Raw genomic sequence first — 13,141 nt, forward strand, 5'->3', positions numbered from 1 at the left:
TTTTTGTGTGTGTGACCTGCTCACCTTCTTGCTTAGCAAATGGAAAATCTAGCAGTAAGTGGTTCTCATATTATAGACTCTTAATAATCATGACATCTGGACAAAACACTGATCATCTCATCTCTCTCTGTACATACCTGCGCTGTTGACAGCCACAGACTGTGCTCTGCCACCAACCCCACCCGCCTCTGTATTTCTCTCTCTGCCTTGATCAGTCATGTAACCCAGCTCCCATCCACCCAATCATAATTTACTGTTATCCTGTATTGCAGTATATGCTTTTTTTCTTTTGCTACATCCAGCCTGGATAATCAGTGTCTTAACCGCTTTGTACTGCGCACTGATAGATTAAGATGTCTAAACATGTATTCAGTAGAGTTACTGATGATTTCAGAGGGGGTGCCTGCGCTGGTAGAGGATGGGTGGAGACTGGTTGTTTTCAGGATAAGATTACTTTTATTTTGCATGTGTATTGTTCCATTCCCATATCGGTTCAAATTACCATTTTTTTCTCCCTCCATGTTTTCCTGGATTAGGGTCTTAACTTTATAGTAATTACCCACTCCTTTGGCTCTTCATCTAGTCAGGCATACTGCTCACAGTGTCCCGTAGGGAGCGTCACAGGAGGTGGTGATGGATAGTTTTCTAATTGAGATCTCATGACTAATTCTACTAGTGGTAGACTCACCTCTGGTCCAAACCGGATGGCACTTTGCTCTAGGCCGTGTTAACCCTTTCATCTACTCCCACGTCTCTAACCCAGGATACCCATCCGTCTAATCATATGATCATCAGAGTAATTTGAGTGCAGGCTAACCATTATGCAGCAGTGTGACTCCTTTATGTTTCTGTCTCTGTAGGAGCTGGAGTTATGTCGCAGGCTCTATAAGTTGCACTTTCAGCTGCTTCTGCTCTTCCAGGCCTACTGTAAGCTCATCAGCAGGGTGGACACCATCAAGAGAGAGGCAGAGGTGAGACTAAAACCACACTGGATTTGTTGACTGATTGAAAGCATGCTGGATTTGTGAGAATACAGTGGTTGTTTAGCTTTCTGACATACATTGAAATCATAAAACATGTCTGAAGTGCATTTTACATTTAGTTAGAGATTGTTTTCCTTAGAAAGGCACAGAGGCAGTTTACATCTACCTTTGTCAGAGAATCAAGAACAGACAAATTGCATTATATTGCATCATGCTGCAAGAGCACTGTTTTCTACAGATTGTTGTCTCAGTTGTTTGTCATAAAATGTGGAACGTTGTCTTTTTCTATTTTACATGAAATATAATAATACTGAACATAAATAAGCAATAAGTTCTATCTGTATCTATCTATTAGACAGGCCAGTGGTTCTTCTTTTAACCACAGATTAGTTAAGCAGTCATTGCTGATCGTGTAATGCAGTCGATCCCTCTCTGGGCTGCATTTTGGCGGAGCTTTAATTAGATTAAAGTAATAGAATTAAATAATTTCTCATACTGTATGGAGTGATAGGGTCAGCTATTCCAGTTAATATTCAATCGTGGTTTATTTTGCCAACACCCTCTCCCAAGGAGATTTTGCACACGCATGCTGTGATATGCAGTGCTGTGATGTTAATGTTTCTCTGTCGTCTGTTTCTAAGGTGACCAACATGTCTGACGAGCTCACCATCCTAGAGAGCTGTTTGAAGGAGGCAGAAACAGGAAATGATGGTCAGGAGGATGTGTGCATGTCAGACACTGCCCAGACCAACACAGAGACGGCCATCCAATCGCTGATTGAAACTCTGAGAGCCAGAGACTTCAGCTCTGCCGTCACACAGGTTAAAGTCTTTAGGTAAGATGAACATCATAATTCCACAGCAGGGATACGAATCAACAAGTTTTTGTGGTTTATTTGTATTTGTGCATCAGTGTTTAAAATGGAGTGCTCAGCTTCTCACCACAAACTGCAATGCATGTTTGAAAGATGTTTAAAACACAATGAGAATTAAAGCTGCAAGCAGCGTTGGGCGGGACCTCGCACTCCACGCAACTTGGGGCGTGCTGCGGCCGCGTCGCGTGCCGTCGTAACACGTGCGGACCACAACATGAAAATTTCGCGTAAATCAGATCAAAATCGCCACGCAGCGCTTACTTCCTGTTGCCGGGAGGTGGCGCTCTCACTATATCTTAATATTGTCATGTTGGTGCTATCATTATATCTGAATATTGTCATGTTGGTGCTATCATTGTATCTGAATATTGTCATGTAGATGTGTTCAGGGCAGGACTTTGGGTTATGGGCTTACTGGGGGGCGTGGGTAAGACATTTTGCTTATTGTTAAGATTCACAAGATGTCATTGTCATCATCCGAAGGGAGTTCGGACAGGATTTTAGCTGGATCTGGTCAATCTGCTGGAAGATATACAGTAAAGTATAAAAATGACGGTTGGTGGCACTATCACTATTGCTGAATATTGTCATGTAGATGTGTTCAGGTCGGGACTCTTATCAAACGTGAAGTTTCATTGAGATTGGACCATGTACACTGAAGTTATGAGGACATGTACAGGGTGGGACTGTTACAGAATATGTGAAGTTTAGTGGAGATTAGACATTGAACATTGAAGTTCAGTACTATGTATTTCATGGCGAATCGTCGAAATTCAATGCAACACCACGGGCACACTGTTCAAGGTACAGTCACAAATAGCACAACTTGTAATCAGGAACCTATTTCAAGTGTACTGTCCAGTTTTAAAGCAGATCTGATAAATTCCATGAGTTCGTTTGTTCAAATACAAGACCACGGAATTCAAAACGGCCAACTTTGACGGCACGCCACGGACACACCCTTCAACGTACAGTCACAAATTGAACAGCGTTCATTCAGCACCATTTTTTGACTGTACTGACCAATTTTGAAACAGATCCCAGAAATTCCCTAGGAGGAGTTTGTTCAAATACAAGCCCAAAAAGTCAAAATGACCACAAAATGGTGAAAATTAAAATCGAAATTGCAGACTTCCTGTGGGGTTTGGGGCATGGGTCCAAAAGGCTTTTTTGTACGTCTCAGCACGTTACACATGTCTACCGAGTTTCATACATATCGGTGAAACGTGGCGCCGGGGCTGCTTTTTTAAAATTCTGCAGGGGGCGCTACAAACACAACAAACACGATTTTTGGTATGTGAGCTACAGGCACCAGTCTACACGTGTCCTGTGAATTTCATATTCATAACTATTACGGTCTCCGCACAGTGATTTACACTGCCACCAGAGTGCCACCTAGTGACGTGATGTTTTTTCCCTTTTATAATGAGCCTCAGGGAGCCATGGGCAATTATCCTACCAAGTTTCATTTTAATCACACTTGCCATTGCGGAGATATAAACTTCTTCATTTCAAAGAGCGCCACCTTGTGGTGATGACCTGAAATTGTGTACGATACATAATGAAGACATAATAAACTATTGACCCAAGTTTGGTGTCAATCGGACGTACCACTGTGGAGAAATGCCCCGCTTCCTTTTTTGACGAAAAAGTGCTAACAACTTGCTTATTTTTTGAAATATCAAAATACTTTACATTTTTGTCAGGACGGTCTCCAGATGCTACGTGCAAAATTGTGTGCAAATCGGACCAAAAGCGCATGGATGGAGCACGAACACATAGCGGAAAAAAAATCTAGGCGGAAGTGGGCGTGGCCTATATAGGGAGGTTCAGCTTCATTCACCGAATGCGTGGATATAAGGTTTTTTGAATGTGAGACAAAGTATGTAGTAGTTATTAGCCTAAACACATTTTTATGACGTGCATGTCCTCATCCCCACCCTCCTTTATCTACAGATCTTTGTGGCCTAACGACATCTTTGGCAACGAGACAGACAACGCAGTCCAGACCCTGCTGCACATCTACTTCCGTCACCAGACGCTGGGCCAGACGGGCTGCTTGGCGGTAGTGGGCCCCAGCAGGGACCTGTCTCAGGCTAGCACCCGCCTCATGGAGCTCAACCTGCAGATCCGTGAGGCTCTGAGTCAGGCGCAGGCCTGCCAGCCCCACACCACCATGGTCAGCACTGGACTGTGAACCCGTGGTACAACAGGCTGCAAGCCTGGACTCAACAGGACAAAAATACCCCCCCCCCTGCTCTATACAGACCTCACCTCAGCTGTAGAGAGAGGGTAGACAGTGAGGGGTTACAGAGGAGGACGAGAGAGACTCCACCTATAAAGGGCTAAAGGATGTGTGGGAATAACTGTGACTCTTAATATATATTATTACTTGTATGAATGCTTAAAGCTAACATCTTTTCCCAGACTAAGCCAACTTGCAAAATTCAGTTGCAATAAGTCATGTGGTGGTGTGCCTGGGAGAGAACAAGAGAGGACGCAGTGGGATGATAACTTTTTTTCTCTTTTCTTTTGTTTTTGTTTTGTTTTCATTTTTGCTGGATCTGACCTGATGGGTCTATCGTACAGACCATTGGCCTCAGGGCCTGGGCTGGAAGGTGGTATTGAAGCATGTAAGACAGTCCGGAGGAGGTGTCGTATGTGTGAGGACACACCGTCAAGATTCATAAGCAAACACCGAAAAATCTTGTTTAAAAAAAAAAAAAAAAAAAGTTTTCAAAAGCATGCTTGAAAGAGAAAAGCACTGCAAGAATATTTTTTGAGAAATGTATTTTTTATTAGAGCTAACATCCTAGGTTGTAAATGTTAGGATATTTAACATGTAATTGTAACCCTGTGGGAAATGTTTGCCTTCAGGGAGTGTAAAAAGAGAAATATATCTGTTTATTGATCTGCTTTGAGAGGAGAGTCCCCTTCAACAGGTCTTCACGCAAAACTCACTCTTTAACCAAATAAGTAGCTGCCTTTAGAGACTCTTGACTGTGTGATATATATTGGATATTCTGGTATACGCTCACACACAAATGCATATAATTGCACACAAGTGCAGACTGGCTACAGCTCATTATGGAAACATAACTTATTTTACTCTGTATATATTTTAGAAAATGTATAGTGTAAAACCAGTATTTTTCCCTTGTACTTTTGTGTAATGCACTGTTCATCCAAATAGGATGTATGTATAAAGCTAATGTGATGAGAGAAAGCCAAGACCAGATTTGTCATGAATGATCTGCTCCACTTGTCATCCAATCACACAAACTTCAAATCTTCCCAAAGGCTGCCTTGGTTTGTTTGTTGTGGTCTTGCAAAAGGGGGGGTGTCAGGCCTCATTTTGGGACAAGCCACCTGTCTGCCTTTGTGACGGCGTTGGCATAGGAGATCTAATGTCGCCTCTGTCTCCTGTTGGACCACACAGATCCAGCCAAGTCATATGCATTCCTTCTCTCCACTGTGATCTTTCATTAGCACGTCACCCCCAGCATAAGCGCCGCTTAAAGCCTCATGAAGGGGAGACTGAGGTTTGTGTTTGTCCGTGTAGGTTGATCACGTTGCAAAGAGGGGAAATGGCTGTGCTAGGCTTTCAGAATGGCCCTACTTGCTGCTGTGACTGCAGGACATGAACCGTTATCTGAATGCTTTCTGGAAATCTTGTCATGGCACATTGTAACAGTCACTGTACTCATTCCTCAGAGAGCTTTTTTTCCCCTGCTTGTCTGGTACATTTGAATGCTGTTCTTAATTATTTAATGAATATATTATTTACCTGGAGGATGTTTTAATGTAGGGGTGAATTGTATTTTCCCCCCCCCCCCTTCCCCCTGTTCACTCACATACCAGCCTTCTCTCTGGATAAATAAAAACCTAATCATACAGTAAGCTCTTTGTCCTGTGTTTTCTTATGGAAGTTTGGCAGTATGGAGTATTACAAGCAGTATACTAAGAGTTAATGACTTCAATTCAGAGTACGACTGAATTAGGGGAATCAAGTATTTAGACCTTCAGAAATATGAAGTCTGTTGTCAGTCTGTAGTTCTTTGGACTTACAAAGTCTCAATTCTGTCAATCCTGAAGGCAGTTGCAAAGCTAAATGGGGCAACGTCATACAGGTTCATTTGGACTTGTAGTTATTTGAAGCATTCATTATTTTAGTTTTCCTTCCATTTCTACTACGGACACAACCTCCATACACAGTGGCTCAAGTGAAAAGGCTTCTGAACAGAGTGCAAGGTAGTCATTTATTACATTGTAAAGTGTGGTCCTTACCATTAATTTCATCAACACAAAACAGGCATTAAACTAAGATTTGAAACATCAAATATACATTTGGTATCCAAGATGCCATTATTGCATCTGCAAATATAGTGGCACAGGGTTGAAGATGCCCCACAAAAAGGACATGTACTGATGTTTTTCGGGGCAAAGTTCAGTAGAGAAGCCTCCTAGACGATGTATTTGAAGCTGAAAGTGCTCTCGCAGGAGAGTCGCTTGCCTTTGCATCTGCCGCATAAGTCCTGTCTGTGGGGCCGCTTGGGGTCAACATGGCGTTGTGTTGTTGCACAGGAACAACGCGCTTTGTTGCATGTCTGCAAAGAAAACGGATGCGTTAGTCATGACACATGGGTGATTAGAATTGACACAGCAGGTTAGAAAAGGGCTTACGTGGCATGTGATGTCCTCAACACGGTATGGGTTGAAGTCCTTTTGGCATTTCCTACAGTACTGTTTGAAGTAAACCTGGAACACACCATACTTCTATTAGGGCGGGCGTCTCATACTGCAGTTAAGCCATGGACCAAATTATATACACATCATGGTCACCAATACAATACAGTCTTATAGCAGAACCACATCTGAAAACTAGAGACGATTAGGTACAAAGGATTCTACTAGAGTCATCAGGAGTCATTGCTGTAAAAGTCACTGTTCTAGCTGTCCAGGCTTCAGAGAATGGAGCAGTTAATGCTTCATATTGCCAACCACTGATTTAATGCAGTTATTGGCAAACTACTTTACTGTATGTTGTTTGCCTCACACAGAAAAATAAGTGCTCACCTTGTTGGTGCCTTGAACACACCAAACGTAGGCGCTCTCCCATCGCAGGTTGCATTCTCTGCAGTGATAATATCCGTACTTCTGTTCCAGAAACTGGTGGATAAACGGCAAGTCAGTGAGTCTGTTCACTCTCCCTTCAACCCTTCTATATTAATGGATCAATCCAACGGTTTAAACTTCATCTTTACTGTCTTGCATCAAGTCATTTCAGTGAGGTTTATCTTTACGGTCCCCACACCAAGCTTACAGCCAGATGTTGACCAGTTGGCTGATCACTGATCTGATGAGACGTTGCCTGGATTTATCATCCAACAGGTTTTAATTTGAGTTATTCTGCACAGTAAAGTGAAAATACAGATGTAAAATAAAGCATCAAGACTGGACTTTGATATCAGGAGACACTGAGTGGAGTTAACAGTGAATGTAGTGAGGCATGACATTATCCAATTAGAGTTATACCAAAGTGAGTTTATTTGAAGACAAGATTTATGTATCTGAGTCAGGAGTCTCAGAAACAGCTCCTGAGTCCAAGAGAAACTGCTGGAAAAAGGCCATCCTTAGGTTACTCTACTTTCTGGGGGACTATGATTTGTAGCTTGTTGCTTTTGTTTTCTCTTGAGATGTTTAACTTTTGTTTTGATTTTGTAAGAAATATTTCAGCAACTGAGACTGTATAATGCCCATGCTGTTGAAGTTATGGCACTTAGCATAACACCTAACGCAACCAATTAATAGTGTGTGCAACAAATGGAGTCCATTTCCGTCCAGCCTAAAGTCAGGGACCCCCTGAGCACGTGATGTGACTCACCTGAAACCGCACGCGCGCCCTGCTCTTCGCCCCCTCCGTGGTTGGCTGCACATTTTCACCCTTCACCTGTCTGGACTTTGGCTTCTTGCGCTGGTCTGGGAGCGTATCGGTCTTTCCATCCTCACCCACCTGGTTCTCCTCGCTCTTCTTCCCGTCCGTTTTCCCCGCGTACTCCGGCGGCTCACCGGGCGACTCACCGGGCGGCTCTCCGGTCTGCGCCTCACCGCAGGAGGCTTCCTTGTTGTTGTTGTCATCGACCAGGAAGGAGGTAACGCTTCTGTAGGCGATGGGTGAATACACGGCGAGGGTGCGGGGGTAACGCACACCGCCCGCTGCCTTGGGGCTGCTGCCGGGCGTCGTGGAGGGCTCCTGAGTCCGTTTGCGCCGGAAGTCCCGCTTCATGGCCACGAGGGTCCGCGGGCCGATGGAGCACTGCACCGAGGCGTCCCTCTTCGGGTTCACCTGCACCGCCACATCTTTAGTGTTCGCCTTCCTGAGCCTCGGGGTGAGTTTGGGATTGATTTGAGATAAGATGGACTTCAGCTGGGCGCGCTGGTGGTTGTTGAAGGCATCCGAAGTGTCTCCGTAGTGAGACAGGTAACTTTTATATTTCCACCCCGCGTCTTTAGGCCGGGGGTATCTGCCCGTGTAAGGGTTGTAAGACGAATAGAAATAGCTGTCGACTGGCTCGTCACCGTACGTTGCCATTTTGCTCAACCGACCCCGGTTGGTAGGTGTAGCTATTTAAATAGATTGGAAACACGAGCTCTCCATTAGGTCTAATTATGGTCAGGTGTGGCACTGGTTTCTCCCCCCCAAAAAAACAGCAGACACGTGACAAAGGTACACACGTTTTTAGTTTTATTTCTGTACACATTTTATTGTCTTGATACTTGTTTATAATATACACATATTGTACACCGTGTTCACATTGGGTCTGTGGAGCAGACTCCGGCTTGGCACTGCAATGAATGACTGATATGTTTGTCACAGGTCTCGCTCTCTCACGCAGGCGCACACACAGTTTTGAAGCACTTCATTTGGGAGACTAAATGCTGTCATGCTGTGATGGCGTGATCTGCTGATTAATGTTACTGTCACAGGTTGAAGTTAAGCTCGGCTGATGATGAAATGAATTCACAGGGTAACACAGAAGGGTTTTAAAACATTTGATGTTTTTTCATCCCATATTAGACATGAAATGAACATTATCAAAGTGAATGAATGAAGCTTATGACATAAAGTACCGTTTTCTGCAGTCAGGTCAGTGATAAACATTCTGGATTTCCCTGCATAGTCTCACTGTTCTCCAGGTTTTCTTTCTGAATGATGAATCCACCAGCAGGTCTTACTCTGCTCCCCTGCACCTGCTGTGGGGAACTGATTCTTACATTAAACAGGAGTTGGGTCAGGAGGGCAGGGGTCCAACATGATGGTGTTTGGGTCACTCACTGTCACAGCACCATAAGATGAGTCAATGTCCTCATCCTGAAACCTTTGATATGTTATATCCGTGTCCTCGCCGTCCCCCATGGGGTCTGGTTTGTGCAGGACCTTCTTCCTGTACATCTTGTAGGCCAGGATGAAAATGCCAGCCTCGGCTGCTTGGAACAGGGCGTACAACAGAGGGAACATGTACATCCCTCCCATCAGCTGAGGGGGGAAGGCCAGCTTCAGGATGGCAGTGCACAGCTGCACGTTCTGGCATCCCGTCTCCAGAGAGACGGACCTGCAGCAGTTGGGTGGCAGGTCAAAGAGCACGGCCAGCCCGTAGCCTGCAGCATAGCCGCACAGAGGCATCAGGACAGCCACCACGTAGACAGAGGGCGGGATGGTGGACAGGAGCTCCGGCCCCAGCATCGCTCCGGTGAGGATGAACAGAATCACAAGGGTGACCAGCAGAGACCACAGAGATGCCTGGAAAGACAGTATTTCTAAATGAGGGTGATTTTCTGTACATATGCAGCTGTTTTCTACTAGTGGGCAGGGTGGGAATCTTTCTTGCCCTTCCAGAGGCATTTCCTACTTTTTTCCTGTTGAAGAATGGAGATTCTATAGGGATAAAAGAAGGCCATGATTGCACCTTCTGGGGGTAAAGGGGATTTAGAGCTATAATTAAAACTGACTTAAGTTTTTTAAACCCAGGAGCCATCATGGCATCGCTGCTGCCTAACATTACTGTCTATTGTGACTGATGTGGCCCCCCCTCCTGAGTGGCTTTTATCAGAAATGGGAGGGAGGAGCTCTTCCTGACACAGTGGCTCTGATGTCACTGGTCCTGCGTTCAGCATCTGTGAATGGCAAGGAAAATTACGCACTGCGCTTTTGCTAAAGGTGCTCCTTAGCCGAAAGTACTCAGTGTCTAAATACACAAAGTAAAATTATTTTATTCAACGTATCCATTAGTTGGAACCGTAGCTTTGAGAAGTTGCTCTTAAATTACCTTTAAAACAATGTCGGCCACACGCGTGTAGCGGTACCTCAGCATTACTCCTAACCCAATGGGGATGAGAGTGCTGCACAGGGTCAGGATGATGGCCCCGAAGGGCATGAGGTTGACCACAGGTGTGTTGATCCAGGCCCGGCTGTAGATCCACAGACACAGCGGCATCAGCACCAGCGCCAGCATAGTGGAAGATATGGTCATGATGATGCTGGAGAGAGGAGAGCAAAGAGTTACATGAAATGAGTTTGGTCCTTGGTCACAGTGTCGGGTCGTTTTAGTCAAGTTTCGCAACAATATTTAATTAACTTTAGCGACGCATACAGAACTATACAGTCATGCGTAAAGTTTGCAAAAGTCCCCGTTCTTTCAGTGCGTCATTTGCAGAATAATACGCGCGAAACATAGTTTCAACCTTGTGAAACATTTTTACAGGTTGATGATTCACCGCATTATGTTTTTTCTAGAGGAGTACAGTATAACTACCTTAGGTTCATTTCCCCGTGCACCAGTAGAGACATGATATTTGATAAGTTTCCTCCCGGGCAGCAGCCACAGAGGAGAACAGCCATGGCTGCCACATCATCCAGAGAGAAGGCTAAAGCCAACAAAAAGGCCACCAAGGGCATGATAACGAACTGACACAGCAGTGCCAGCAGCACCCCGATGGGTCTGCGGATATGTTCTCCAAGCTGGCTCACGTCCACCGTGCAGCCGAGCCCCAGCATAGTGAAGCAAAGAACAAGTCCCACAAATACATTGATTCCGTGACTGAGCGGGGAATCCCAAAAGGCGGGCATCAGGTGAGGGGATTCCGTCGGTAGGGCGGCCATAAACTCAGCCCCAGTCCTGAATTTGCTGCCCTCAAGGAAGATGGCACTACTGGCCACTAATCCGGCCATGGCAGTTTCCTCCGGAGAAACTTGGTTCAAAGTGTCCGACGCAAGAAAGTCTATCAAGAAAGAATGTTGTGCGTCGCCACCCAACAGGCTGGAGTTCTCCATGGCGCAACAGGAGGACAGAGGCTCGCCACAGTCGGTTTGTGCCTGTCGGTGTTCGTGCGTAAAATGATTCCCCTAGTGGCGCACTGTCACTAATAAGAAAGCGAGGAGGCTCCAGTGGTCGGAGTCTGCACACGGTCTTAAGCTTCAGCGAGAGTGGATGGGCCAATCAATAACGCCCAGGCTGCCCTTTTATACCGCGCTGCGCTCCGTATAAGGAAAAAGGTCCCCAAAATATCAATCTAATTATTCCATATTGACAGTTTTCCATTTGGGAAATTACACGCAGCCCAACAGAGGCTGTCCTGACTCTCATCTGTACAGTGGAATTACAACGGTCATCATTTAGTCACATGAAGCTGCAGTGAAGACAGCTGTTTGTCGAGGTTGAGTAAGCACAGCCTGCATGAATCCAAATTGTGCCGATCTTTATATTAGTGCAGCAAACTGTGAACATCTGCCTGCCGGTCCCTTTTGTTGGAGCCGCTGTTTCTTTTACGCAGTGTGCGCTTTACGCACGAGCCCTCATATGAAACTTTATGGTGCGCAGGTCTCATGTTTGGTTTAACAGATGGTTATTAATGTGAGTCTATAGCTTACCTCCTTCACCTGTTAGATATTATGAAGCTGTCTGCAGCTGGAATTAGCCAGGGTGCTGCAGATCACTGCGGATTTACCTGAAAATGATGACTTAAGTAAAAGGAGCAAATGTATCAACAGTAAAGTGAAGCCTGGTGTCTTTAAGAATCACACTGTATGTTACCGAAGCATTGACCTGTGAGTATATTGTTGCTGAAGCTGGTCCTGATGAGTCTGACTACCATATGTAATATTTTCTGATGTTAAAATAAAGAAAAATATAAAATCAACCTCAGAAAGGCTGTGGAGGAAATATATCAAGTTTCACAAAACACAAATGCCTAATAGTCAGTGACTTAACACCTGCTAATACAGCAGATATTTTGTAAAGTTACTTTACAGCCCTGCAGTTAATGCCTTGCAGACTCCAACAGCCTCTTTTTAATACAGTTTCTACAAACAATCTGTTTAAAAACGTTCTAAGTCAGTCCACCAGTTTCCTAAAACATCATCCCAATATTACTGTCTTCTTATTCTATCTTGTGTAGGTCAGACAACATAAGTGGTATTTGTAAAATGTTGTGCTGCTGTGGCAGTTTGCTCCCCACAATACTGCTTCATATTCAGTAGAGCATCACCTTGCCTGTATTAAGGAACGTTGTTGTTTGGAGGTTTGACTTAACAGTTTCTACTGTGTCTGTGTTTGTGTGTCCACAGCTCACAGAATACGATGGTCAGAGTGAAACTCCCGTACATCAGGGGAGGAAACAGAGTGCCCAGAGAAAATAAATGCACTGACGTCACAAAGCTGAGGTTGGAGTGGGACGGGACAGTTTGCACCAGTCAGTGACTCAGGGTTTCATCTGTCTCCTCCCCCTCCTGGAGACTCACCGTGTCCCCCATTAACCAACGGGTGACTGTAGGTACGTAATGCCACAGCTGTCTGTGTGCAGAATACATAAACTGTCACCTTCCCCTTAAAAGCTGTGAAGTGTACAGACACTTTTTGATGCTCTCACTATAAATAAACTGAAGTTGGCAATTCTTTTGGACATGCATTTCATTACTTAACAGCTAGAAGGTCCCAGCATGACAAAGACAAAGGAAGTACCTATAAATGAGCCTGATTTTATAAATCCTGTAAAAACAAAAAATACTGAGTGAGCATGACGCAGTTTGATCTCTACATGCTGAACTGAAAGATGTGGAATTGACCTACAAGTGCAGCGTTATACCTTCAGTGCTTTTAAATAATGTTGGCTTATTTCCCACAGTTGACATTCATCCACAGACATAACTGAAAAATAATTGACCCTAACAGATTTGGATGTGCCCTTTAGATAAAAACGGTTAGCATCGATGGACCCTTTCATGTTT

At 44.6% G+C, this 13,141-nt stretch overlaps 3 protein-coding genes and 1 long non-coding RNA gene across 22 annotated transcripts in view; 2 read left to right on the plus strand and 2 right to left on the minus strand.

The window, feature by feature from the left end:
* The window catches only part of fryl (furry homolog, like), a 68,536-nt gene extending 62,779 nt beyond the window's left edge, over window positions 1-5,757 (plus strand). For 16 of the 19 annotated variants that reach the window (XM_051376269.1, XM_051376267.1, XM_051376266.1 and 13 more), the window contains 4 exons: window positions 37-54; window positions 861-971; window positions 1,625-1,818; window positions 3,814-5,757. In XM_051376269.1, coding sequence (XP_051232229.1) covers window positions 37-54; window positions 861-971; window positions 1,625-1,818; window positions 3,814-4,054 — 564 coding nt within the window. In that variant the 3' untranslated portion in view covers window positions 4,055-5,757. The remainder of the gene's footprint in view (window positions 1-36; window positions 55-860; window positions 972-1,624; window positions 1,819-3,813) is intronic. The other 3 variants (XM_051376253.1, XM_051376261.1, XM_051376271.1) reach the window with 1 other exon arrangement.
* A 340-nt stretch (window positions 5,758-6,097) lies between these two features.
* zar1 (zygote arrest 1) lies at window positions 6,098-8,529 on the minus strand. Its single transcript, XM_051376301.1, has 4 exons — window positions 7,742-8,529; window positions 6,934-7,026; window positions 6,541-6,615; window positions 6,098-6,464 (listed from the first exon to the last, which is right to left on the minus strand). Exons 1-4 carry the CDS (start codon window positions 8,447-8,449, stop codon window positions 6,321-6,323), a joined length of 1,020 nt encoding a protein of 339 aa, XP_051232261.1. The 5' UTR covers window positions 8,450-8,529; the 3' UTR covers window positions 6,098-6,320.
* Window positions 8,119-12,812, plus strand: LOC127350076 (uncharacterized). The gene is made up of 2 exons (XR_007880513.1): window positions 8,119-8,246; window positions 12,482-12,812. It is a non-coding gene; the product is annotated as an uncharacterized LOC127350076 (long non-coding RNA).
* slc10a4 (solute carrier family 10 member 4) lies at window positions 8,581-11,429 on the minus strand. The gene is made up of 3 exons (XM_051376298.1): window positions 10,671-11,429; window positions 10,185-10,395; window positions 8,581-9,658 (listed from the first exon to the last, which is right to left on the minus strand). The coding sequence occupies exons 1-3, from the start codon at window positions 11,186-11,188 to the stop codon at window positions 9,134-9,136; spliced, it is 1,254 nt and encodes a 417-aa protein (XP_051232258.1). The 5' UTR covers window positions 11,189-11,429; the 3' UTR covers window positions 8,581-9,133.
* Window positions 12,813-13,141: the final 329 nt, after the last annotated feature.

This window comes from Dicentrarchus labrax, unplaced genomic scaffold (genome assembly GCF_905237075.1).
Source record: "Dicentrarchus labrax unplaced genomic scaffold, dlabrax2021, whole genome shotgun sequence".
NCBI lineage: Eukaryota > Metazoa > Chordata > Actinopteri > Moronidae > Dicentrarchus > Dicentrarchus labrax.

Bases quoted from the DNA above. Each gene is read 5' to 3' on its own strand.
- zar1 (XM_051376301.1), bottom strand. From the start codon at position 8,449: ATGGCAACGTACGGTGACGAGCCAGTCGACAGCTATTTCTATTCGTCT. The intron at 7,027-7,741 runs GTGAGTCACATC...TTTATCCACCAG, and splicing joins GGGCGCGCGTGCGGTTTCAG to TTTCTGGAACAGAAGTACGG. The intron at 6,616-6,933 runs GTGAGCACTTAT...GGTGTGTTCCAG, and splicing joins GTGTTCAAGGCACCAACAAG to GTTTACTTCAAACAGTACTG.
- slc10a4 (XM_051376298.1), bottom strand. From the start codon at position 11,188: ATGGAGAACTCCAGCCTGTTGGGTGGCGACGCACAACATTCTTTCTTG. The intron at 10,396-10,670 runs GTAGTTATACTG...TCCTCTCTCCAG, and splicing joins CACGGGGAAATGAACCTAAG to CATCATCATGACCATATCTT. The intron at 9,659-10,184 runs GTAATTTAAGAG...CTGTCTTTCCAG, and splicing joins TGGCCGACATTGTTTTAAAG to GCATCTCTGTGGTCTCTGCT.